Raw genomic sequence first — 27,018 nt, 5'->3', positions numbered from 1 at the left:
CAGGGGCCACTCACATGTATGCATGATCTGCTGAAAATGAGTCTGAAACCGTTTCTATGGGTTTTATATTGTTCAAGTTCTATGTGTTATACAGTGGTGGACAAAATTGTTGGTACCCCTCAGTTAAAGATTCTCTAATTTTCCAGAAATTTTAATTTATTGTTACTTTTGAACGTTTCAAGTCATTTCAGTGAGCATTGTGGACTTTCTTACTGACGCGTACCAACAATTTTGTCCACCAGTGTATATTCTTCACCACCCACACACACACACACGAACAAAGAGGGAGGAGTTCTGCTCTCAAAGTCAGCCAGCAGAGTTTGTCCAGCAGACACAGACGTTGGAGTCTCCTCCGGTTTCTTCTTCTTCTTCGGTGAGTTTTTGTGAAAAAGTGGTTTTCTGCTCTCATCATGAAGCTGTTGGGTTTGATCTGTGAGGAAAAGAGCAGCAGACCAACACAACAGAGATTCCTGGAAACATGGTGACTCTGGTTTTAACCTGTTGAACAACAGGTTTTTAAAATAATCCAAACCCTCTGATCTGTTTCACAAAGACACAGACAAAGAAATGAACTTATTGCTAAAAATGATGTCAGGAGTTCAGCTCCAAAAAATTGATAAAAGAGCAAAAAAAACAGAATAATTTTATATTTCTAATTATTAATATTTCCAGGCTTTGTTTTCTTTTGTTCTGCAGCATTTTCATATTTGTATATTTCTCACAGAATATATTTTTACTAGAGCAAATTGTTATATGCTATTTAAGGTTTAACTTGTTTTTTTCTGGATTTATATTCCTGTCTTTTTATATTTGTGTTCAAAAAGTTTAGCTTTAGTGTGTTCAGTAAATGTTTATCTTGTTCGGCAGAAACTAAAGTGTGTTTGGGATTCAGACTCCCTGTGCGACTGAGTTTGACCCCCTGTAACACGAGTTCATTGCACATAAAGCTACATGTTCAAACAGCATAATATATACAAGGAAACGCAAATTTTACCTTTTAAAAAAATAAAGAAATTCTTAGGAAAGTAACGGTAGACGTAGCTGTACTGAACTGTTTCAGTACAGCTTTTTCAGTTTGGTTCACTCTTGAACCATTTTAGTGTTCGCTGTTTTTTTTGGTCCCCCAAATGTATTAACTATGCAGCAAGGTGGAACTAATGTTAATCGTGTGAGCAGGGGCGCAACTACCTACTACTCTCACACACACACACACACACACACACACACACCCACACACACACACAAATACACAGACATAAATGCACATAATAAAACGTCCCATCCACCCCTCCTAAAGTCATCTAAACACCCCCGCAACACTTTTATTGTTTAAATGTATGTATCTCATTACTTCTTATCTGATTATGGATTTGACCCAGCAGAACATTTTTTGTGCCGTTTTCAACTATTATTGCCTCAACGATTCCCCAAATCTGTCAGGTGAAAGCCAGAAGGATCTTCTGAGTAATGCCTTGCCCCAGCCCCCTCCTCTGTTCTTCTCCCTCGTCATCATCAGCTGATTGTCTCTCAAACTTCAAACTTTGTTTATTTATACCGCGCCTTTCATTTCAGTTAAAAACACAAAGCTCTTAACATAAAAGCAGATAAAATAATCATAAAAATGAAAATGATTAAAAACAGAAAACACAGGACAATAACACACAGATGGGACCCCTCCCTCACCAGATTCCTCCCTCCACCCACCCAATTCCCACAGTAGAACCCTGAACTCACAAAGAACTGCAGCATAAAGAAAGTCGGACTCAGTTCTGCTGTGAGGAAATGATATCATGGGGATCCATTCATTCCAAGGCCCAGCCCACGGCCCGCCCAGCACAGAGCAGCCGAAGGCCCATTCCATAGCTATTGGACCACAGAGCAGGACCCCAGCCAGCCCAATGAAGACAGGCACTTTGGCAAAAGCGCCACCTACAGGTGAAGCCGGTAGTGCCCCAGACAAAAGATCCCCAATATGAAAAACTGGAGTAAAAAACATCAGAATAAAAATTATCATAAAATAACAAAAATAAAATAAGATATAACAATATCAGTAATTAAAATATAAAATACCTAAAAGGATTAAAACATATCATAAATATCATAGGTAATATAACAATAGAAAGAATAGCATCTTAATAACATAAAGATAATAATGATAGTCCTTAAAGAAGAAAAAAAGATAAATTAATAAATAGATAAATAATAAAAGCCGGACTAAAATGGTGGGTCTTGAGCCTCTTCTTACTCTTGTACTAAATCTCTTGTACACACTCTGCAGCCCTGAGGTTCTCTATGGAGTCCTATACTGTTCATAATTAAATAAATAAATATTTAATTAAATAAATAAATATGAACTCATGCAAATACACAATCAACCAATAAATCTCTTATAAATATATAAAAAGATCATGAAATGGTGAAAAACCTGCACACTGATTTTAAATTAGCCATTATATTATTCAATATATTTCATTTTGCTTTAAAAACCTGTTCATTATTTTAAAACAGCATTTTAAAATATTCATTTTATTCATGTGGAATATTATTAGAATTCTGCTTCTTTTTTCAGAACCTCGGATTTCAAAGTCAATATTTTCCAAAGTAGCCTTGTTTTTATTTCATGTTGCTGTTTTTAGCAATGGCGTATTTATTTCATGAAGAGCTTTTTCAGGAGAATGAGTCTATCTGTCAATCAAACTAGACAAGGCGGAGACACTTTTGTGATTGGCTAATCCTTTACTCAGACATGAGCAGCAGCACCCTGACTACATCGATCGAAGATGCTTCAACAAACGTGACGGCGCAATGCACACTCCTCAACACTAGGGGGAGTATGCACCTCAACACATCCACAGTGTTACCAGAAATCGGGCAGTTTTTGTTCTAAATTTGCGCATAAAAGTGGCTTTGGGTGAGTGTGCATAATTCAGGTGGTTTTGTGGTCGGTTCGGCAATTTTCATCTTCTCATTTATATCTAGTTGTGGCCTAAGTTAGGCTGGGTGGTTGTTGGAGTTCCACAAAACGTCTATGAACTGGAGTTCCATGAACGCAACATGCCGCGTGTGGGATGGGCTACCACCTAATGTTTTCTGCCTGATAGCCACATGGAGCGGTTGCTTGTGCTTATCTCAGTAAAAATGCATGGATGTACATGGAGTGTTAAAAGATCAGGTTTATTTATTTTGAATAGTTTCACATGATAACAATGTTTCCATGTTTGAGTTTATGACATCATCCCAGAGAGAGTCTGCTTCAGCTCCTGCAGTCAAACGTCTTAAATTATGTGTAAATCAAAGCGCCCAGGCAGCGCGAGAGTGTATTTGTGAGCACAAGTTCCCCGGAAAAGTAATAATAAAAAAAGATTTCCTCCAAAGTGCAGAGCCTGAAATTTGGAGTAAACCCTGGCTGCAGAATTGCTCAATCAATCCCGGATCTCCGCTGCGTTTTCCGACCACGGTCAGAAACGTCATCGCAGGAAAGGTTCAATATTTTGAAGGGAGGGAAAAATAAAATCAGAGGACCTGATTATAATCATTGTCTCATTGAAAATAGAAAAATATAAGGTTCAGGAGGCCTGAGCAGGCTTGTTCCGCTTTGCGCAGCTCCGACATAAGGCACGATGTGAGCTCTGAGTGAATGGCGTAAGAATGAGGAATGTTTCAACGGGGGACTTATAGACGTGGACGACCGGAGCTCCTCTCTTTGCTTTGGTCCACACAAACCCTCAAACTACAAAAACAGAGTCGTCCATGTATGCATCTTCTGCAGCAGACAGATTGTTTGTCTCTATTTGATCTCTAATGTCAGCAAAGCCGTGCAGATATTGCTGAAATATGTCACCTCTCTGACTGGAACACCGCTGAGCGGGTATCGAGGAATATGAGTAGATTTCCATGGATGAGCCAATGAACGTTTAGACCCCGCCCACTTTCACTGATTGACAGATAGACTCATTCTCCTGAAAAAGCTCTTCATGAAATAAATACGCCATTGTGAAAAACAGCAACATGAAATAAAAACAAAGATAATTTGGAAAATACTGATTTTGAAATACGAGCTTCTGAAAAAAGACAGAATTATAATAATATTCCACATGATTAAAATGAATATTTTAAAATGCTGTTTTAAAATAATGAACAGGTTTTTAAAGCAAAATGAAATATATTGAATAATATAATGGCTTATATAAAATCAGTATGCAGGTTTTTCACAATTTCATGATCTTTTTATATATTTATGAGAGATTTATTGGTTGATTGTGTATTTGCATGAGGCCATATTTATTTATTTAATTAAATATTTATTTATTTAATTATGAACAGTATAGGACTCCATAGTTCTCTGGCAGGCTGCTCCACAGGCGAGGACTGCAATGGTGGATCAAGGCCTCTCAGGGACAACTAAGAGGCCAGTGCCAGAGGACCTCAGGGTCCGTGAGGGCTCATATTTTAAAATAACATTATTTAAATAAGGAGGCCCAAGACCATTAAAACATTTATAAACCATTAAAAGATTATTAAATTCAACCCTGAAACGCACACAGAGCCATGCAGCCATTTTAAAACCGGTGTAATGTGTTCCCGCCCTCTGGTCCACGTCAGAACTCAAGAGTTCTGCAATAGTTGTGGGATTGAGATTGACTTTTTTGGTAAACCAGAGAGCAGGGCATTACAATAAACCAAAATACTAAAAATAAAAGCATGCGTCAGCACCTCTTTCTTTCTTTCTATCATCATCATGAAACCAAACTAAAGAGCCCAATCCTCTGACGATCCCAGCTGTCTGGAGGTGATGCCTCCTCCTGCCCCCTGAAGGAGCAGCAGAGAGGAAGAGGAGCAGCTGAGGGTTCTGCTCATGTGAGCGTGTGCAGAGTGAAGCTCCCACACAGACTCTGCCTGGGGGCGGAGCTGCTGCTCAGGTGTCCTGTGGGCGTGTCAGCAGGTGAAGGACAGCAGTCACAGAAAGGTGCAGCAGCTGACCTCTGCTCCAACTGCTGTGAGCGGGAGCAGCTGACGTCCTGCTGTTACCATGGAAACAGACTTTGGAGTAAAGAAGCTGCACATGCAGCTGGTTTCTTCCTGCAGGGTTTGTCTGTCAGACCTTCATCAGGCAGAAGAGTCCAGAACCAGATTTGAGATCCTGAAGGTCTTTTTCACAAACACAATCCCTGATAGAAACTCTCAAACATCTGACTTTCAGAGACGCTTCAGGAATCCCGTTTGAGGAGTTAAAGCAAAAGAAAATGAGAAGAAAAGAGAAATGATGGGAAATGGAAACAGAGTTAAAAAGTTTTTTTTTTCTGATCCAGTTCCGTCAGACTTCCATCATGATGTGATGTTTGGAGAAACAGGACGAGAAAAAACTCCAAATCTGTTGATGTTTTATAGTAGAAAACAATCAAATCCTAAATCCAGTCAATGATAACACATCAACCAATCACCAGTTCACTGCAGAACCGATGGACCAAATTTAAAATCTACTTCAGGATCAGACCATGTCCTTGAAGCGTGGAGATTCTGTTGGAATGAAAGCACACAGACAGGGGTTTTCAATTCAAGCCAAAGATTTATTACCCTAACAATATTTCTAATACAGATATCCGGCTCAATCAATTTCCCTGCCCGGGAATTTACACAATGTGTTAATGAATATGTAAATGCAGAGGAGGGGGAAGAATCTGCTGGTCAGTGGTCTCCCCAGGAATGTTAGCTGTCACTTAACCATCTGCACAGAGAGAATCCAGAACACAACCTACAAAGAGCCTTCCCCCCACACCATGAGCGACTGGCACCCACCTCCACAACAAGCATGTGTCTGCTCCTCTAAACTGCAGTGGGGGTCTCTCAAATGTATAATCTGCTGAAAATTATTCTGAACCAGTTTTATATTTTATATAGTTTTCATCCTTCACGTCCAAAATCCACAGGAATCTGCTTCCTGGCTGCATTCAGAACCGGTTTGTAACTGGAGCCGGTAAGACTTCAGGGACTCCAAGCGGTTCCAAAAGTCCAGAGGAAGAAGTCAAAAAAAGAACAGATGCATTTGTGTCAGAGGGGTGAGTTGATGGAACAGCTGGGATGGAAAGAATGTGAATGTTTGCATTTCAAAGACTTTCAGAAGAACTTCTTGAATGTTAGGACTCAGCTGGGAGCCTCTTTGTTATAATCCTAAAGGATCCTGGCTGAGATCAGATCAGATTGATCCAACATTAGTTTAGAGTTCTGGATCATGAAATAGTGAAATGATTTGGAGGATTTGAAAGGAGGATCAATCATCTGAGCTTCAGCTTTTTCAATCCCATTTGATCTGGTTGTGATTTTTCTTTCTTTGGTTCTTTCTTCATCCTTCAACCAAACAAAGAAACGAAGTAAAGATCTTCACCTCTGGAGGTGCAGATTATGAGCTCCTCTGCAAACAGACCGAGGCTTTTGGGATCTGCAAACACTGACCTCTGCAGGGTGGAATAGGAAGTGTAGCTTGATGTCTGAATGGAGGAAATGTTTGATCTTCATCAGATGAACTGAGAGGCTCTCATGTGAGGAAGAACATCTGAACAGCTTTGATCCTTTTCTGCTGCTTTTGCTCTGATGTTGCTTCAATTCTGCTTCAATTCGTTTGGATTTCAACTCACTTCATGGATTTTCTTCAGAGCAGCACTGGACTCTGGACATGAACAGGTCAAAGGTCAAATGTCATTGAGGGAACTCTGAGTTCATCCAGATGTTTAGTTTTAGTCCAGAAAACCATCTGAAAGAGAAGTTGGTTCAGATCCACAGAGTCCTGCAGCAGGATCAGAGTCCTGATCCTGCTGCAGACAGAAGTGATCAGAACATTTGAATCATCATCTGAATGAAAGAAGAAAGACTTTTCTGCTGCAACACAAAGATTTGATGAAGCTGTTGAGGATTGAAAATGAAGTTCCAAAGCAGAAACTTGATCCTGATGTGCTGCTGCTGATGCTGATAATGATGATGATGATGATGATGAGGGTTTCCTCTGCAGGTGAAGGTGTGTGTGAGCTGATGTGGATCCAGTGAATCCAGCAGCATGGATCAGTGGGAGGAGCCACAGGAGGGAGCCCCTCCCTCTAAAAGCAGAGACAGTTACCATGACAACCAGAGCAAAGCTCAGAGGTGAGATGAACATCTCCAACTGTCCATGATCTTCTCCATGTCAGAGCTCAGGACTCACACCAGCAACCTTCATTCTACACAGGAACCAACCTGGACCTGAATCTGGATCCAGCTGTGGCTCCATGAAGAGTGACTTGTCCAAAGATGATCCTCCTGAGTTCAGAACTGAACCAGGATCTTCAGACTCACAGTAAGAAGCAGTTCCTTGTGAACATAGATCTGTTGGTGAATCTTTTTTCACAGTTAAGATGGGATTAGATTGTTGGAGAGAAACCCAAACAGTAACTTTAGCTCCAAATCCCAAACAGTTTTTAAAAATGTCAGGTATGATGTCATCATTCTCTGATGTGTTGAAGTTCTTTAGGTCAGTGTTTTTCAACCAGTGTGCCGTGGCACACTAGTGTGCCCTTTCCCATCTCCAGGATATCAGCTCTTTGTTCATCCAAACAGGCCCTGATAAAACACTGAGTAGTTAGGAATATGAAAGATCATAAAACAACTTTTGTCTTTGTGTTTATTTGATTCTATTAAAGACACTTTGATAAGAATGGCGGTACCACGACTTAGACGCAGCTTTCAGATACTTTAGTTGAAATTTATTACTGAAAACTAGCTTAACTTTTATTACAGCTTTTAGAAAAAAACAGCAGCAACTTCCAGCTTTTTCTGCCCCAATTATAACAAAAATGCATGTGAGAGTTCGAAGGGACTTTACATCAATTCAGACCATGAGTTTCTCCTTTTATTAATTTTTGGATGCTGGTGTGCCGCAGGATTTCTGTCAAGGATGAAGTGTGCCGTGGCTCAAAAAGCTTGAAAAAACACTGACTTAGGTCGCTGTAAACTGTTGATCCAAACATGTCATGTTATTCCAGACCAAACAGCTCAGTCTGTGTTCATGTCAAAGTCCATCAGCTGTTCACGAAGAAGCAGATCCTCCAACACTCTGATGGTTTGGTGTTTGCAGAGGTCAACAGGTCACACAGAGAGTCCAGTCTGCAGCCTCCAGCTGTGGATCCATGAAGAGTGACCGGTCCAAAAGTCTTCCTCCAGACTTCAGAACTGAACCAGGATCTTCAGACTCACAGTAAGAAGCAGTTCCTTGTGAACATAGATCTGTTGGTGAATCTTTTTTCACAGTTAAGATGGGATTAGATTGTTGGAGAGAAACCCAAACAGTAACTTTAGCTCCAAATCCCAAACAGTTTTTAAAAATGTCAGGTATGATGTCATCATTCTCTGATGGGTTGAAGTTCTTTAGGTCAGTGTTTTTCAACCAGTGTGCCGTGGCACACTAGTGTGCCCTTTCCCATCTCCAGGATATCAGCTCTTTGTTCATCCAGAACCTTCTGTGGAACCTGAAGATTTTTCTTCTCCACCTTCATATGATAAAGACCGAAGGGAACCGTGTCTGAGTGTTAAAATGACGCTAGCATCAAAGCTAAGAAGGATAACGTATTACAGCAAACAATACCGAGTGAAACATTCATTGTAAATCTCATAACCAGGACACATTTCTCTGGATTCAATGCCAACTGCATTCAACCACTGTTGCCTTGCTTTCAAGTCCACTGAAAAGTTGCGCAAGCCACTTATTTTTGACGACCGAAGGCAATAAACCGACAAGCCATGCTAAATCTAACACGCTAACGACCGACCGGTATAGAATCAAATATGGGCGGGGCTTTTGCCACCTGCACGAAAGCGTAGAGAAAGCGTAAGGGGCCATTTGATTGGCTAAAAGCGAACCCGCCTACTTTGCTGATGAGTGTGATTGACAGATTCACTAGCCAAAGGTGACATTAGTTGACCTGCTCCGTCAGATGAGTCTCAATATTCACCGGAAAAAAATCTCTCACAAATATGGGCAGATTCACAAATGAGAGCGGGTTTTTGAATGACATTCTGCAATTCGTATGATCTGTGAGTTCACATCACATGTGTACCTAAAAATCATGTTTGTGAAGCACCTATTGTGCATTTCTAATACATTTATTGTGAATTTCTGAAATGTTTTTGTGAAACACAGTGTACACATTTGAAGATGAGCTGTCATTACTGTCCGTCTTCAGGCACATGCATCTGCTGTGTGTGCTTCCATACCTCAGGTCCAACGATTTTATGAATGAACGCCGAACTAAACCATTGATGAATGAACGTAGTAGGCTGCTGCGCTCCAATCACGTCGCACATCCATTAGTTTCCAATTCCAAAAGCGATCGAATGATCTCCAAACACTCCAGGATAATAATTCTACCGATCAATGTCTCTGAGAGTCACAATTTGATGACTTTAATGTTTCTGCTAAAAAGCGTTGAGGGCCGCCGTGGGCTAAGCTGCGGCTTCTTTGTCCGAGGTGCGTTTCAATAGAAAGTCCAAACGTCTGCCTGGCTGCAAAGTATTTATTTTCTCCTTCTGCAGGTTTCCAATCCATACAGTCAAAACAATTGATAAATTAAATATAAATTCCAGCAGTGAAAGACTTCCAAACCACTCAAGTGACGCGATCAACAAATTATGTGATCACCGCGGCTCACCCCACTTCCTCATCCATTCACATGCGTCGCCAGCAAGTTAGTGAGCACCTTTCAAACTTCGTGCCACACACACCCACAACCTGATGATGCAGCACTTCACCTGTGCCACCTTCATTATGGCTCCCACACTGGTGTGCCGCAGGATTTCTGTCAAGGATGAAGTGTGCCGTGGCTCAAAAAGCTTGAAAAAACACTGACTTAGGTCGCTGTAAACTGTTGATCCAAACATGTCATGTTATTCCAGACCAAACAGCTCAGTCTGTGTTCATGTCAAAGTCCATCAGCTGTTCATGAAGAAGCAGATCCTCCAACACTCTGATGGTTTGGTGTTTGCAGAGGTCAACAGGTCACACAGAGAGTCCAGTCTGCAGCCTCCAGCTGTGGATCCATGAAGAGTGACCGGTCCAAAAGTCTTCCTCCTGATTTCAGAACTGAACCAGGATCTTCAGACTTACAGTAAGAAGCAGTTCCTTGTGAACATAGATCTGTTGGTGAATCTTTTTTCACAGTTAAGATGGGATTAGATTGTTGGAGAGAAACCCAAACAGTAACTTTAGCTCCAAATCCCAAACAGTTTTTAAAAATGTCAGGTATGATGTCATCATTCTCTGATGGGTTGAAGTTCTTTAGGTCAGTGTTTTTCAACTAGTGTGCCCTTTCCCATCTCCAGGATATCAGCTCTTTGTTCATCCAAACAGGCCCTGATAAAACACTGAGTAGTTAGGAATATGAAAGATCATAAAACAACTTTTGTCTTTGTGTTTATTTGATTCTATTAAAGACACTTTGATAAGAATGGCGGTACCACGACTTAGACGCAGCTTTCAGATACTTTAGTTGAAATTTATTACTGAAAACTAGCTTAACTTTTATTACAGCTTTTAGAAAAAAACAGCAGCAACTTCCAGCTTTTTCTGCCCCAATTATCACAAAAATGCATGTGAGAGTTCGAAGGGACTTTACATCAATTCAGACCATGAGTTTCTCCTTTTATTAATTTTTGGATGCTGGTGTGCCGCAGGATTTCTGTCAAGGATAAAGTGTGCCGTGGCTCAAAAAGGTTGAAAAAACACTGACTTAGGTCGCTGTAAACTGTTGATCCAAACATGTCATGTTATTCCAGACCAAACAGCTCAGTCTGTGTTCATGTCAAAGTCCATCAGCTGTTCACGAAGAAGCAGATCCTCCAACACTCTGATGGTTTGGTGTTTGCAGAGGTCAACAGGTCACACAGAGAGTCCAGTCTGCAGCCTCCAGCTGTGGATCCTTGAAGAGTGACCGGTCCAAAGGTTATCCTCCAGACTTCAGAACTGAACCAGGATCTTCAGACTCACAGTAAGAAGCAGTTCCTTGTGAACATAGATCTGTTGGTGAATCTTTTTTCACAGTTAAGATGGGATTAGATTGTTGGAGAGAAACCCAAACCGTAACTTTAGCTCCAAATCCCAAACAGTTTTTAAAAATGTCAGGTATGATGTCATCATTCTCTGATGGGTTGAAGTTCTTTAGGTCAGTGTTTTTCAACCAGTGTGCCGTGGCACACTAGTGTGCCCTTTCCCATCTCCAGGATATCAGCTCTTTGTTCATCCAGAACCTTCTGTGGAACCTGAAGATTTTTCTTCTCCACCTTCATATGATAAAGACCGAAGGGAACCGTGTCTGAGTGTTAAAATGACGCTAGCATCAAAGCTAAGAAGGATAACGTATTACAGCAAACAATACCGAGTGAAACATTCATTGTAAATCTCATAACCAGGACACATTTCTCTGGATTCAATGCCAACTGCATTCAACCACTGTTGCCTTGCTTTCAAGTCCACTGAAAAGTTGCGCAAGCCACTTATTTTTGACGACCGAAGGCAATAAACCGACAAGCCATGCTAAATCTAACACGCTAACGACCGACCGGTATAGAATCAAATATGGGCGGGGCTTTTGCCACCTGCACGAAAGCGTAGAGAAAGCGTAAGGGGCCATTTGATTGGCTAAAAGCGAACCCGCCTACTTTGCTGATGAGTGTGATTGACAGATTCACTAGCCAATGGTGACATTAGTTGACCTGCTCCGTCAGATGAGTCTCAATATTCACCGGAAAAAAATCTCTCACAAATATGGGCAGATTCACAAATGAGAGCGGGTTTTTGAATGACATTCTGCAATTCGTATGATCTGTGAGTTCACATCACATGTGTACCTAAAAATCATGTTTGTGAAGCACCTATTGTGCATTTCTAATACATTTATTGTGAATTTCTGAAATGTTTTTGTGAAACACTGTTCTGCCCCCGGTTTGTTTGCCTTTATTTAATTAGATTTCTCTTTATTCTGAAGTCATGTTTTGTTCATGCTTTTATTTTGAAGGCCATTTTTGAGTTCATGAGAGGAAGTCAATGTCAGCCATGTTAATTCAGTCTTTGCCATGCAGTCTTGTCATCTGTCGCCATCCTGCTTCTGTTTGTGCCAGAGACCTCATTGTCTGTAAGTTTGGTTTAGGTTAATTAATATAATTCACAATATAGTCTTATTTGTCTCTTTTCTTCAAGTTTGAATGTTAGATTAGCAGCTGTGTTGTCATGCTGGAGTTGAACTCTAAAAACAATATTGCTGAGTAATGTTTAGACATTTTATTTGACAATTATATTCTTATATGTTTGCAGTTTTACTCTTTGTTGAATGCCGAAAATAAACGGAGCTTGGAAGCTACTCCCTGACTCGACGTCTTTCAGCAAGAGTTAGGCTTACTGCTAAATCATATTAGAAACATATGAGGAGAGCAGGAAAGTAAAAAGACAATACGCAGCTGGTCAAACAAGAATACGGCAGCAAGCTAAAACAACAAGTATGGATGATGCAAAAATGAAAGGTGCAAAGCCTAAAGAAAGAAAGCCTGTGGATTATGAAGCATCCGTTCACAGTTCAAGAAGTTCTAGAGAGAGCTCAGTATCTTCAAGCCGATCCTCAGTAAGTGCTGCTGCAGCTCGAGCTAGAGCCAAGGCAGAAGCTGCCCGCACACGTGCTATGTTTGCACAAAGAGAGATAGACATTAAAGTCGACAAAGCAAGATTAGAAGCGAACTTGGAAGCTCTGAATCTTGAAAGAGAAGCTGCTGCTGCTGTCGCTCAAGCGGAGGTTTTGGAAGCAGCAGTTGAATTGGAGTCTGGTGAACTGCATAGCAAGATGAGCCCCTCGGTTTCGATGCAAAGTACACATGAGCGTGTCAGTGACTATGTAAAAGACCAGGCTGCTCACCTAAACCAGGAGTCCAAATTCACTGATTTACTACAACAAACTAACACTTCGATTCAAGTTGCTCTTCAACCTTCAGATCATGTCCAGTTTAAAGAAGATGAATACATTGTGACAGACGTCTGGCCCCCACCCCGTCGGCCAAGGTCAGAAGCAACCCGGACTCGGCAGAAAGAACATCTTATGAGCTCAACCATGCAGCTTCATGGCACCAATCAACCTCAACTTAAAGGTGAAAGGACATTGGAAAATTCTGACAGAAACAACATGGATAAAAAACCACCAAGTTCAAATGTTCCACAAAACCTTCAAGATGCTCACACAAGCCGTCCAGAGCCTTCAGCCATGATGGACATGGCAAAGTATTTGGCACGGAAAGAACTCGTGAGCACAGGCCTGTCTCACTTTGACGACTGTCCAGAATCCTATAGAGCATGGAGGTCCTCTTTCTACAACACTATCAAAGATTTAGATTTGACAGCCAGCGAGCAGTTGGATTTACTTTCAAAGTGGCTTGGAAGGGAATCAGCTGGTTATGTCAAACGTTTGAGAGCAGTGTGTACAGGCAACCCAAAAGCAGCACTTCAAATGACTTGGGAAAGACTGGATGAATGCTACGGTGCACCTGAAGTTATCGAAAGTGCTCTCTTTAAGAGGTTGGACAATTTCCCAAAAATATCAAACAGAGACAACCACAAGCTACGAGAGCTAGGTGATCTTTTGATGGAGCTACTTTCAGCCAAGCAGGATGGTTATTTACCTGGCCTTGCATATTTGGACACTGCCCGTGGCATCAAACCGATCGTGGAGAAGTTGCCATACAACCTGCAGGAAAGATGGGTTTCTGAGGGATTCAAGTATAAAGAAGAGTGGAGGGTTGCATACCCCCCTTTCTCCTTTTTTACTTCGTTTGTTTGCTACCAGGCTAAGACTAGGAATGATCCCAGCTTTACACATTCTGGTGGCAGCGGGTTCACAGACAGACAACTTGTAAAACAAAGCAACCTCAAAAACTCAATCTCAGTGCACAAGACCAAAGTGATTGTTGATGCAACACAGAATAATGCAGCTATGGATGACCTAACAAAACATTGTCCCATTCACAAGAAGCCCCACTCCTTGAGAAGCTGTCGCGGATTCAGACTAAAAACTCTTGAACAAAGAAAGGCTTATTTAAAAGATCAAAACATCTGCTTCAAATGCTGTTCCTCCTCTTCTCACTTGGCTCGTGACTGCAAAGCAACATTAAAGTGTGATGAGTGCAACAGTGAGAACCACGTGACAGCTCTTCATCCTGGTTCACCACCATGGGCGTACAAGGGCTCAGGAACCCCAAAAGACAATGGCGGGGAGCGAGAGTACCAGGACGCCACAGCAACATCCGTGGTGAGTCCCCTTTGCACTGAAGTTTGTGGAGATTGTTTAAAGTCTAAATCGTGTTCAAAGATTTGCCTTGTTGAAGTTCACCCAAAAGAAACCCCAGACAAAGCTATCAAGATGTATGCTGTGCTTGACGACCAGAGTAACACATCTCTAGCTAGATCAGAGTTTTTTGACATATTCAACATTCAGAGCAACCCATATCTTTACACATTAAAGACTTGTGCTGGCTTGGTTGAAAAATCAGGCAGAAGAGGATTTGGCTTTCAAATCAAAGGGGTGAATAATGGAGTCAGCATTCCTCTTCCCACACTCATCGAATGTGATGACATACCAGACAATCGGGAAGAAATACCAACACCAGAGGCTGCCTTACACCATCAACATCTCAAGTCTATTGCCAACGAAATTCCTCGGTTGGATAAGAATGCCAAGATTCTTCTTCTGCTTGGCAGAGACATTCTTCAAGTCCACAAAGTGAGAGAGTGGAAAAATGGTCCAGGAAACTCACCCTTTGCACAGAGACTTGACCTAGGATGGGTGTTGGTTGGTGATGTGTGTTTAGGTAAAGTCCATAAACCAATCATCCACAGCTACAAAACTAACATTTTAGAAAATGGTAGACCTTCATTTTTCAGACCTTGCACAACACACGTCAACATTACCCAATCAATTAGCCCCATCTTAAACCACAGCTTTTCCCTCAGTCACTGCCACACAGACGCAGCCAATGACTCATTTGGTCTGACAGTTTTCAAAAGAACTGTAGATGATGACAAACTATCCCTCTCAGTAGAGGATGAAAGATTTCTAAAAATAATGGACAGAGAAGTTTTTCAAGACGAGACACAATCTTGGGTGGCCCCACTTCCATTCAAATCACAAAGACCACCTTTGCCAAACAACCATGAACAAGCCAAGAACCGACTTTCTTCTTTGCAACGCACACTAGAACGTAAGCCGAAGATGAAGAATCAGTTTATTGCTTTCATGCAGAAGATGTTTGACCAAAACCACGCAGAAATGGCCCCTCCACTGCCTAAAGGAAAGGAGTGTTGGTACCTACCAATGTTTGGAGTTTACCACCCTCGAAAACCTGAACAAATCAGAGTCGTGTTCGACTCTAGTGCACAATTCAAAGGTATTTCGCTAAACAATGTCCTCCTCACCGGACCCAACCTGAATAACAATCTGTTAGGAGTTCTCTTACGTTTTAGAAGAGAAAAGGTAGCTGTTATGGCAGACATAGAGCAGATGTTCCATTGTTTTGTTGTTAGAGAGGATCACAGAGATTTCCTGCGCTTTTTGTGGTATCGCAACAATGATCCGACCAAAGACATTGTTGAGTACAGAATGCGAGTTCATGTATTTGGCAATAGCCCTTCACCGGCAGTTGCGATTTATTGTCTCAGAAGAGCTGCAATGAAAGGAGAGCAACTGTATGGATCAGACACCAAGAACTTTGTGGAAAGAGAGTTCTATGTGGATGATGGGCTAATTTCAAGACCTACTGAAGAAGAGGTCCTTTCATTGCTGAAGAGAACTCAAACCTCTCTATCAAAGTCCAACTTAAGACTCCATAAGATCACTTCCAACAGCAAAGAGGTGTTGAAAGCCTTCCCAGAAGAGGATCATGCAAAGAACATCAAAGACCTTTTTCTGGATGAGGAAGTCGTTCCAACACAACGAAGTCTTGGCTTGAGCTGGGAGGTCAAGAAAGACACCTTCACCTTCCAGGTATCCATTGAGGACAAACCATTCACTCGTCGTGGAATTCTCTCTACTGTGAACAGTCTGTTCGACCCCCTCGGTCTCGTTGCTCCAGTCACAATTCAGGGAAAATTCCTCCTAAGAGAACTGACAAAGGAAGGAAGTGATTGGGACGATCCTCTCCCACAAGACAAGTGGAATACGTGGAAAATATGGAGAGATTCACTTCAAGAGCTCAAAAACCTTGATGTCCCTCGAGCCTACACAAAGGCATCTCCTTGCAACGCCAAGAAAAATGAGATATGTATCTTCTCAGATGCCTCAACCAAAGCCATTGGGGTGGTAGCATATCTCAAAACAACCCAAGAAAATGGTGAAATTCATGTGGGATTTATTGCTGGAAAAGCCAAGTTAACACCTGTATCCGAACCCACTATTCCTCGTTTGGAGTTGTGTGCTGCTGTACTAGCTGTAGAAATGGCTGAATACATCACAGAAGAAATCGACATCTACCTTAGTGCAGTGACCTTCTATTGTGACAGCAAGGTTGTGCTGGGATACATACACAACCAGTCCAAACGTTTCTATGTGTATGTGCACAACAGGGTCCAAAGAATTCGACAGTCCACTGAGCCAAAACAGTGGAAATATGTGCCTACTGAACATAACCCTGCAGATCATGCTTCCAGGTCAGTCCAAGCCTCACAGCTTGTTGAAACCAACTGGTTTACAGGTCCACCCTTTCTTCACAAGGTCCAGTTAACCAATGAGCTTCAAGAGACCTTTGTGCTTGTTAACCCAGACTTGGATGTCGAAATTCGACCTCAAGTTACAAGTTCTGTGACTAATCTTGTTGAGAAGAAGACTCTCAATCCTGACAAGTTTACAAGATTTTCATCCTGGAAATCCCTACAAAGGTCAGTTGCTTCCCTTATCCACATTGTGCATTCTTTCAAAGTGAAGAATAAGGTTTGTCGTGGCTGGCATTGGTGTTCGAAGCCTCGCACTGTCAGTGAGTTGTCCGCAGCATCTACAGTGGTTCTTCTTTCAGTTCAAATGACTTCCTTTCCATCTGAATGGGAAGTTCTTGCCAAGGGAGAGGTGATAAATAAAAGAAGTCAGCTTGTTAAGCTGAACCCTGTCAAAGGTCCGGATGGCTTGATGAGGATTGGAGGCAGGTTGGACTCAGCGAATCTAAGTGACAGTGAGAAACATCCAGTCATTCTACCAGGGAAACACCATGTTTCTTCCTTGCTGATAAGGCATTATCATGAACAAGTGCAGCATCAAGGCAGAAGCTTCACTGAAGGGGCTATCCGAGCTGCAGGCATATGGCTGATTGGTGGAAAGAGGTGTATCAGCAGCATTCTGCATGGATGCGTTACATGCAGGAAGCTCCGAAGAAAAACTGAAACTCAGAAGATGTCCAATTTGCCACCGGAACGACTAAGTGTATCACCGCCATTTACATACACTGGATTGGACGTTTTTGGTCCCTGGCTTGTTACAGCCAGGCGAACCAGAGGAGGCCTGGCCAACTCTAAGCGTTGGGCAGTCCTTTTCACATGCTTGAGTACACGTGCTGTCCATATTGAAGCGATTGAATCCATGGACACTTCCTCTTTCATCAACTCTCTGAGAAGGTTCTTTGCCATTCGTGGCCCTTCCAAACAACTGCATTCTGATTGTGGAACTAATTTCATTGGTGCTTCTAAAGAGCTGGAATTCCGCAAGGTGTTGGAGGAGTCAAAGGTCCAGCTGTATTCAAACAGCCAAGGTTGTACGTGGTACTTTAATCCCCCTCACTCATCACACATGGGTGGTGCATGGGAACGCATGATAGGCGTCGCGAGGAGAATATTGGATGCAATGCTGATGCATACCCACTCTTCCAGCTTGTCTCATGAAGTTCTCTGTACGTTGCTGGCAGAAGTGACGGCCATCATCAACTCTCGTCCCCTTGTTCCAGTTTCTTCAGATCCGGACGCTCCAGAGTTGCTTACACCAGCAATGCTTCTCACTCAGAAACAAAGTGTACCACCTCCTCCAGGAAACTTTCCAGAGAAGGATTTGTACAAGCGACAATGGCGTCAAGTTCAATGTTTGGCAGACCAGTTTTGGAGCCGATGGCGACGCGAATACTTGCAGACCCTCCAAGTTCGACACAAATGGCAAAACGCATGTCCAAATGTTGAAGAAGGAGATGTTGTTTTGATGAAGGATGCTGGAACGTGCCGAAACGACTGGTCTATGGCTCTTGTGACGAGAACCTTTCCTGGACGCGATGGACGTGTCCGCAAGATTGAACTCAAAACTGTACAGGATGGTTCTGCTCGAAAGTTTTTTAGACCCATTACTGAGGTTGTTTTGCTCGTCAAGAAATAACTTCAATGGATTGTTGGCATGATAGTTAATATATGACATCATTACAGATGCCAGGCGGGGAGTGTTCTGCCCCCGGTTTGTTTGCCTTTATTTAATTAGATTTCTCTTTATTCTGAAGTCATGTTTTGTTCATGCTTTTATTTTGAAGGCCATTTTTGAGTTCATGAGAGGAAGTCAATGTCAGCCATGTTAATTCAGTCTTTGCCATGCAGTCTTGTCATCTGTCGCCATCCTGCTTCTGTTTGTGCCAGAGACCTCATTGTCTGTAAGTTTGGTTTAGGTTAATTAATATAATTCACAATATAGTCTTATTTGTCTCTTTTCTTCAAGTTTGAATGTTAGATTAGCAGCTGTGTTGTCATGCTGGAGTTGAACTCTAAAAACAATATTGCTGAGTAATGTTTAGACATTTTATTTGACAATTATATTCTTATATGTTTGCAGTTTTACTCTTTGTTGAATGCCGAAAATAAACGGAGCTTGGAAGCTACTCCCTGACTCGACGTCTTTCAGCAAGAGTTAGGCTTACTGCTAAATCATATTAGAAACATATGAGGAGAGCAGGAAAAACACAGTGTACACATTTGAAGATGAGCTGTCATTACTGTCCGTCTTCAGGCACATGCATCTGCTGTGTGTGCTTCCATACCTCAGGTCCAACGATTTTATGAATGAACGCCGAATTAAACCATTGATGAATGAACGTAGTAGGCTGCTGCGCTCCAATCACGTCGCACATCCATTAGTTTCCAATTCCAAAAGCGATCGAATGATCTCCAAACACTCCAGGATAATAATTCTACCGATCAATGTCTCTGAGAGTCACAATTTGATGACTTTAATGTTTCTGCTAAAAAGCGTTGAGGGCCGCCGTGGGCTAAGCTGCGGCTTCTTTGTCCGAGGTGCGTTTCAATAGAAAGTCCAAACGTCTGCCTGGCTGCAAAGTATTTATTTTCTCCTTCTGCAGGTTTCCAATCCATACAGTCAAAACAATTGATAAATTAAATATAAATTCCAGCAGTGAAAGACTTCCAAACCACTCAAGTGACGCGATCAACAAATTATGTGATCACCGCGGCTCACCCCACTTCCTCATCCATTCACATGCGTCGCCAGCAAGTTAGTGAGCACCTTTCAAACTTCGTGCCACACACACCCACAACCTGATGATGCAGCACTTCACCTGTGCCACCTTCATTATGGCTCCCACACTGGTGTGCCGCAGGATTTCTGTCAAGGATGAAGTGTGCCGTGGCTCAAAAAGCTTGAAAAAACACTGACTTAGGTCGCTGTAAACTGTTGATCCAAACATGTCATGTTATTCCAGACTAAACAGCTCAGTCTGTGTTCATGTCAAAGTCCATCAGCTGTTCACGAAGAAGCAGATCCTCCAACACTCTGATGGTTTGGTGTTTGCAGAGGTCAACAGGTCACACAGAGAGTCCAGTCTGCAGCCTCCAGCTGTGGATCCATGAAGAGTGACCGGTCCAAAGGTTATCCTCCAGACTTCAGAACTGAACCAGGATCTTCAGACTCACAGTAAGAAGCAGTTCCTTGTGAACATAGATCTGTTGGTGAATCTTTTTTCACAGTTAAGATGGGATTAGATTGTTGGAGAGAAACCCAAACAGTAACTTTAGCTCCAAATCCCAAACAGTTTTTAAAAATGTCAGGTATGATGTCATCATTCTCTGATGGGTTGAAGTTCTTTAGGTCAGTGTTTTTCAACCAGTGTGCCGTGGCACACTAGTGTGCCCTTTCCCATCTCCAGGATATCAGCTCTTTGTTCATCCAGAACCTTCTGTGGAACCTGAAGATTTTTCTTCTCCACCTTCATATGATAAAGACCGAAGGGAACCGTGTCTGAGTGTTAAAATGACGCTAGCATCAAAGCTAAGAAGGATAACGTATTACAGCAAACAATACCGAGTGAAACATTCATTGTAAATCTCATAACCAGGACACATTTCTCTGGATTCAATGCCAACTGCATTCAACCACTGTTGCCTTGCTTTCAAGTCCACTGAAAAGTTGCGCAAGCCACTTATTTTTGACGACCGAAGGCAATAAACCGACAAGCCATGCTAAATCTAACACGCTAACGACCGACCGGTATAGAATCAAATATGGGCGGGGCTTTTGCCACCTGCACGAAAGCGTAGAGAAAGCGTAAGGGGCCATTTGATTGGCTAAAAGCGAACCCGCCTACTTTGCTGATGAGTGTGATTGACAGATTCACTAGCCAATGGTGACATTAGTTGACCTGCTCCGTCAGATGAGTCTCAATATTCACCGGAAAAAAATCTCTCACAAATATGGGCAGATTCACAAATGAGAGCGGGTTTTTGAATGACATTCTGCAATTCGTATGATCTGTGAGTTCACATCACATGTGTACCTAAAAATCATGTTTGTGAAGCACCTATTGTGCATTTCTAATACATTTATTGTGAATTTCTGAAATGTTTTTGTGAAACACAGTGTACACATTTGAAGATGAGCTGTCATTACTGTCCGTCTTCAGGCACATGCATCTGCTGTGTGTGCTTCCATACCTCAGGTCCAACGATTTTATGAATGAACGCCGAACTAAACCATTGATGAATGAACGTAGTAGGCTGCTGCGCTCCAATCACGTCGCACATCCATTAGTTTCCAATTCCAAAAGCGATCGAATGATCTCCAAACACTCCAGGATAATAATTCTACCGATCAATGTCTCTGAGAGTCACAATTTGATGACTTTAATGTTTCTGCTAAAAAGCGTTGAGGGCCGCCGTGGGCTAAGCTGCGGCTTCTTTGTCCGAGGTGCGTTTCAATAGAAAGTCCAAACGTCTGCCTGGCTGCAAAGTATTTATTTTCTCCTTCTGCAGGTTTCCAATCCATACAGTCAAAACAATTGATAAATTAAATATAAATTCCAGCAGTGAAAGACTTCCAAACCACTCAAGTGACGCGATCAACAAATTATGTGATCACCGCGGCTCACCCCACTTCCTCATCCATTCACATGCGTCGCCAGCAAGTTAGTGAGCACCTTTCAAACTTCGTGCCACACACACCCACAACCTGATGATGCAGCACTTCACCTGTGCCACCTTCATTATGGCTCCCACACTGGTGTGCCGCAGGATTTCTGTCAAGGATGAAGTGTGCCGTGGCTCAAAAAGCTTGAAAAAACACTGACTTAGGTCGCTGTAAACTGTTGATCCAAACATGTCATGTTATTCCAGACCAAACAGCTCAGTCTGTGTTCATGTCAAAGTCCATCAGCTGTTCACGAAGAAGCAGATCCTCCAACACTCTGATGGTTTGGTGTTTGCAGAGGTCAACAGGTCACACAGAGAGTCCAGTCTGCAGCCTCCAGCTGTGGATCCATGAAGAGTGACCGGTCCAAAAGTCTTCCTCCTGATTTCAGAACTGAACCAGGACCTTCAGACTTACAGTAAGAAGCAGTTCCTTGTGAACATAGATCTGTTGGTGAATCTTTTTTCACAGTTAAGATGGGATTAGATTGTTGGAGAGAAACCCAAACAGTAACTTTAGCTCCAAATCCCAAACAGTTTTTAAAAATGTCAGGTATGATGTCATCATTCTCTGATGGGTTGAAGTTCTTTAGGTCAGTGTTTTTCAACCAGTGTGCCGTGGCACACTAGTGTGCCCTTTTCCATCTCCAGGATATCAGCTCTTTGTTCATCCAAACAGGCCCTGATAAAACACTGAGTAGTTAGTAATATGAAAGATCATAAAACAACTTTTGTCTTTGTGTTTATTTGATTCTATTAAAGACACTTTGATAAGAATGGCGGTACCACGACTTAGACGCAGCTTTCAGATACTTTAGTTGAAATTTATTACTGAAAACTAGCTTAACTTTTATTACATCTTTTAGAAAAAAACAGCAGCAACTTCCAGCTTTTTCTGCCCCAATTATCACAAAAATGCATGTGAGAGTTCGAAGGGACTTTACATCAATTCAGACCATGAGTTTCTCCTTTTATTAATTTTTGGATGCTGGTGTGCCGCAGGATTTCTGTCAAGGATAAAGTGTGCCGTGGCTCAAAAAGGTTGAAAAAACACTGACTTAGGTCGCTGTAAACTGTTGATCCAAACATGTCATGTTATTCCAGACTAAACAGCTCAGTCTGTGTTCATGTCAAAGTCCATCAGCTGTTCACGAAGAAGCAGATCCTCCAACACTCTGATGGTTTGGTGTTTGCAGAGGTCAACAGGTCACACAGAGAGTCCAGTCTGCAGCCTCCAGCTGTGGATCCTTGAAGAGTGACCGGTCCAAAAGTCTTCCTCCAGACTTCAGAACTGAACCAGGATCTTCAGACTCACAGTAAGAAGCAGTTCCTTGTGAACATAGATCTGTTGGTGAATCTTTTTTCACAGTTAAGATGGGATTAGATTGTTGGAGAGAAACCCAAACAGTAACTTTAGCTCCAAATCCCAAACAGTTTTTAAAAATGTCAGGTATGATGTCATCATTCTCTGATGGGTTGAAGTTCTTTAGGTCAGTGTTTTTCAACCAGTGTGCCGTGGCACACTAGTGTGCCCTTTCCCATCTCCAGGATATCAGCTCTTTGTTCATCCAGAACCTTCTGTGGAACCTGAAGATTTTTCTTCTCCACCTTCATATGATAAAGACCGAAGGGAACCGTGTCTTAGTGTTAAAATGACGCTAGCATCAAAGCTAAGAAGGATAACGTATTACAGCAAACAATACCGAGTGAAACATTCATTGTAAATCTCATAACCAGGACACATTTCTCTGGATTCAATGCCAACTGCATTCAACCACTGTTGCCTTGCTTTCAAGTCCACTGAAAAGTTGCGCAAGCCACTTATTTTTGACGACCGAAGGCAATAAACCGACAAGCCATGCTAAATCTAACACGCTAACGACCGACCGGTATAGAATCAAATATGGGCGGGGCTTTTGCCACCTGCACGAAAGCGTAGAGAAAGCGTAAGGGGCCATTTGATTGGCTAAAAGCGAACCCGCCTACTTTGCTGATGAGTGTGATTGACAGATTCACTAGCCAAAGGTGACATTAGTTGACCTGCTCCGTCAGATGAGTCTCAATATTCACCGGAAAAAAATCTCTCACAAATATGGGCAGATTCACAAATGAGAGCGGGTTTTTGAATGACATTCTGCAATTCGTATGATCTGTGAGTTCACATCACATGTGTACCTAAAAATCATGTTTGTGAAGCACCTATTGTGCATTTCTAATACATTTATTGTGAATTTCTGAAATGTTTTTGTGAAACACAGTGTACACATTTGAAGATGAGCTGTCATTACTGTCCGTCTTCAGGCACATGCATCTGCTGTGTGTGCTTCCATACCTCAGGTCCAACGATTTTATGAATGAACGCCGAACTAAACCATTGATGAATGAACGTAGTAGGCTGCTGCGCTCCAATCACGTCGCACATCCATTAGTTTCCAATTCCAAAAGCGATCGAATGATCTCCAAACACTCCAGGATAATAATTCTACCGATCAATGTCTCTGAGAGTCACAATTTGATGACTTTAATGTTTCTGCTAAAAAGCGTTGAGGGCCGCCGTGGGCTAAGCTGCGGCTTCTTTGTCCGAGGTGCGTTTCAATAGAAAGTCCAAACGTCTGCCTGGCTGCAAAGTATTTATTTTCTCCTTCTGCAGGTTTCCAATCCATACAGTCAAAACAATTGATAAATTAAATATAAATTCCAGCAGTGAAAGACTTCCAAACCACTCAAGTGACGCGATCAACAAATTATGTGATCACCGCGGCTCACCCCACTTCCTCATCCATTCACATGCGTCGCCAGCAAGTTAGTGAGCACCTTTCAAACTTCGTGCCACACACACCCACAACCTGATGATGCAGCACTTCACCTGTGCCACCTTCATTATGGCTCCCACACTGGTGTGCCGCAGGATTTCTGTCAAGGATGAAGTGTGCCGTGGCTCAAAAAGCTTGAAAAAACACTGACTTAGGTCGCTGTAAACTGTTGATCCAAACATGTCATGTTATTCCAGACCAAACAGCTCAGTCTGTGTTCATGTCAAAGTCCATCAGCTGTTCACGAAGAAGCAGATCCTCCAACACTCTGATGGTTTGGTGTTTGCAGAGGTCAACAGGTCACACAGAGAGTCCAGTCTGCAGCCTCCAGCTGTGGATCCATGAAGAGTGACCGGTCCAAAGATGATCCTCCTGAGTTCAGAACTGAACCAGGACCTTCAGACTCACAGTAAGAAGCAGTTCCTTGTGAACATAGATCTGTTGGTGAATCTTTTTTCACAGTTAAGATGGGATTAGATTGTTGGAGAGAAACCCAAACAGTAACTTTAGCTCCAAATCCCAAACAGTTTTTAAAAATGTCAGGTATGATGTCATCATTCTCTGATGGGTTGAAGTTCTTTAGGTCAGTGTTTTTCAACCAGTGTGCCGTGGCACACTAGTGTGCCCTTTCCCATCTCCAGGATATCAGCTCTTTGTTCATCCAGAACCTTCTGTGGAACCTGAAGATTTTTCTTCTCCACCTTCATATGATAAAGACCGAAGGGAACCGTGTCTGAGTGTTAAAATGACGCTAGCATCAAAGCTAAGAAGGATAACGTATTACAGCAAACAATACCGAGTGAAACATTCATTGTAAATCTCATAACCAGGACACATTTCTCTGGATTCAATGCCAACTGCATTCAACCACTGTTGCCTTGCTTTCAAGTCCACTGAAAAGTTGCGCAAGCCACTTATTTTTGACGACCGAAGGCAATAAACCGACAAGCCATGCTAAATCTAACACGCTAACGACCGACCGGTATAGAATCAAATATGGGCGGGGCTTTTGCCACCTGCACGAAAGCGTAGAGAAAGCGTAAGGGGCCATTTGATTGGCTAAAAGCGAACCCGCCTACTTTGCTGATGAGTGTGATTGACAGATTCACTAGCCAATGGTGACATTAGTTGACCTGCTCCGTCAGATGAGTCTCAATATTCACCGGAAAAAAATCTCTCACAAATATGGGCAGATTCACAAATGAGAGCGGGTTTTTGAATGACATTCTGCAATTCGTATGATCTGTGAGTTCACATCACATGTGTACCTAAAAATCATGTTTGTGAAGCACCTATTGTGCATTTCTAATACATTTATTGTGAATTTCTGAAATGTTTTTGTGAAACACAGTGTACACATTTGAAGATGAGCTGTCATTACTGTCCGTCTTCAGGCACATGCATCTGCTGTGTGTGCTTCCATACCTCAGGTCCAACGATTTTATGAATGAACGCCGAACTAAACCATTGATGAATGAACGTAGTAGGCTGCTGCGCTCCAATCACGTCGCACATCCATTAGTTTCCAATTCCAAAAGCGATCGAATGATCTCCAAACACTCCAGGATAATAATTCTACCGATCAATGTCTCTGAGAGTCACAATTTGATGACTTTAATGTTTCTGCTAAAAAGCGTTGAGGGCCGCCGTGGGCTAAGCTGCGGCTTCTTTGTCCGAGGTGCGTTTCAATAGAAAGTCCAAACGTCTGCCTGGCTGCAAAGTATTTATTTTCTCCTTCTGCAGGTTTCCAATCCATACAGTCAAAACAATTGATAAATTAAATATAAATTCCAGCAGTGAAAGACTTCCAAACCACTCAAGTGACGCGATCAACAAATTATGTGATCACCGCGGCTCACCCCACTTCCTCATCCATTCACATGCGTCGCCAGCAAGTTAGTGAGCACCTTTCAAACTTCGTGCCACACACACCCACAACCTGATGATGCAGCACTTCACCTGTGCCACCTTCATTATGGCTCCCACACTGGTGTGCCGCAGGATTTCTGTCAAGGATGAAGTGTGCCGTGGCTCAAAAAGCTTGAAAAAACACTGACTTAGGTCGCTGTAAACTGTTGATCCAAACATGTCATGTTATTCCAGACCAAACAGCTCAGTCTGTGTTCATGTCAAAGTCCATCAGCTGTTCACGAAGAAGCAGATCCTCCAACACTCTGATGGTTTGGTGTTTGCAGAGGTCAACAGGTCACACAGAGAGTCCAGTCTGCAGCCTCCAGCTGTGGATCCATGAAGAGTGACCGGTCCAAAGATGATCCTCCTGAGTTCAGAACTGAACCAGGACCTTCAGACTCACAGTAAGAAGCAGTTCCTTGTGAACATAGATCTGTTGGTGAATCTTTTTTCACAGTTAAGATGGGATTAGATTGTTGGAGAGAAACCCAAACAGTAACTTTAGCTCCAAATCCCAAACAGTTTTTAAAAATGTCAGGTATGATGTCATCATTCTCTGATGGGTTGAAGTTCTTTAGGTCAGTGTTTTTCAACCAGTGTGCCGTGGCACACTAGTGTGCCCTTTCCCATCTCCAGGATATCAGCTCTTTGTTCATCCAAACAGGCCCTGATAAAACACTGAGTAGTTAGGAATATGAAAGATCATAAAACAACTTTTGTCTTTGTGTTTATTTGATTCTATTAAAGACACTTTGATAAGATTGGCGGTATCACGACTTAGACGCAGCTTTCAGATACTTTAGTTGAAATTTATTACTGAAAACTAGCTTAACTTTTATTACAATCTTTTAGAAAAAAACAGCAGCAACGTCCAGC

The 27,018-nt window shown here is 42.2% G+C and overlaps 1 protein-coding gene across 3 annotated transcripts in view; it reads left to right on the top strand.

Annotated features, from left to right (window-relative positions):
• The first annotated feature begins 266 nt into the window (after window positions 1-266).
• The window catches only part of LOC144986516 (NACHT, LRR and PYD domains-containing protein 3-like), a 54,118-nt gene continuing 27,366 nt past the window's right edge, over window positions 267-27,018 (top strand). For all 3 annotated transcript variants that reach the window (XM_078933963.1, XM_078933962.1, XM_078933964.1), the window contains exons 1-12: window positions 267-373; window positions 5,928-6,056; window positions 7,004-7,134; window positions 7,217-7,324; window positions 8,102-8,221; window positions 10,008-10,127; window positions 10,887-11,006; window positions 19,812-19,931; window positions 21,718-21,837; window positions 22,615-22,734; window positions 24,521-24,640; window positions 26,427-26,546. In XM_078933963.1, the coding sequence (XP_078790089.1) occupies window positions 7,049-7,134; window positions 7,217-7,324; window positions 8,102-8,221; window positions 10,008-10,127; window positions 10,887-11,006; window positions 19,812-19,931; window positions 21,718-21,837; window positions 22,615-22,734; window positions 24,521-24,640; window positions 26,427-26,546 (1,154 nt within the window). In that variant the 5' untranslated portion in view covers window positions 267-373; window positions 5,928-6,056; window positions 7,004-7,048. The remainder of the gene's footprint in view (window positions 374-5,927; window positions 6,057-7,003; window positions 7,135-7,216; window positions 7,325-8,101; window positions 8,222-10,007; window positions 10,128-10,886; window positions 11,007-19,811; window positions 19,932-21,717; window positions 21,838-22,614; window positions 22,735-24,520; window positions 24,641-26,426; window positions 26,547-27,018) is intronic.

The sequence above is a fragment of the Oryzias latipes genome, chromosome 2 (genome assembly GCF_053564925.1).
Source record: "Oryzias latipes strain Hd-rR chromosome 2, Olatipes_Hd-rR_3.1".
Lineage (NCBI taxonomy): Eukaryota > Metazoa > Chordata > Actinopteri > Beloniformes > Adrianichthyidae > Oryzias > Oryzias latipes.
The sequence above is the reverse complement of the archived record's forward strand: the minus strand, read 5'-3'. Positions and strand labels throughout refer to the sequence as shown.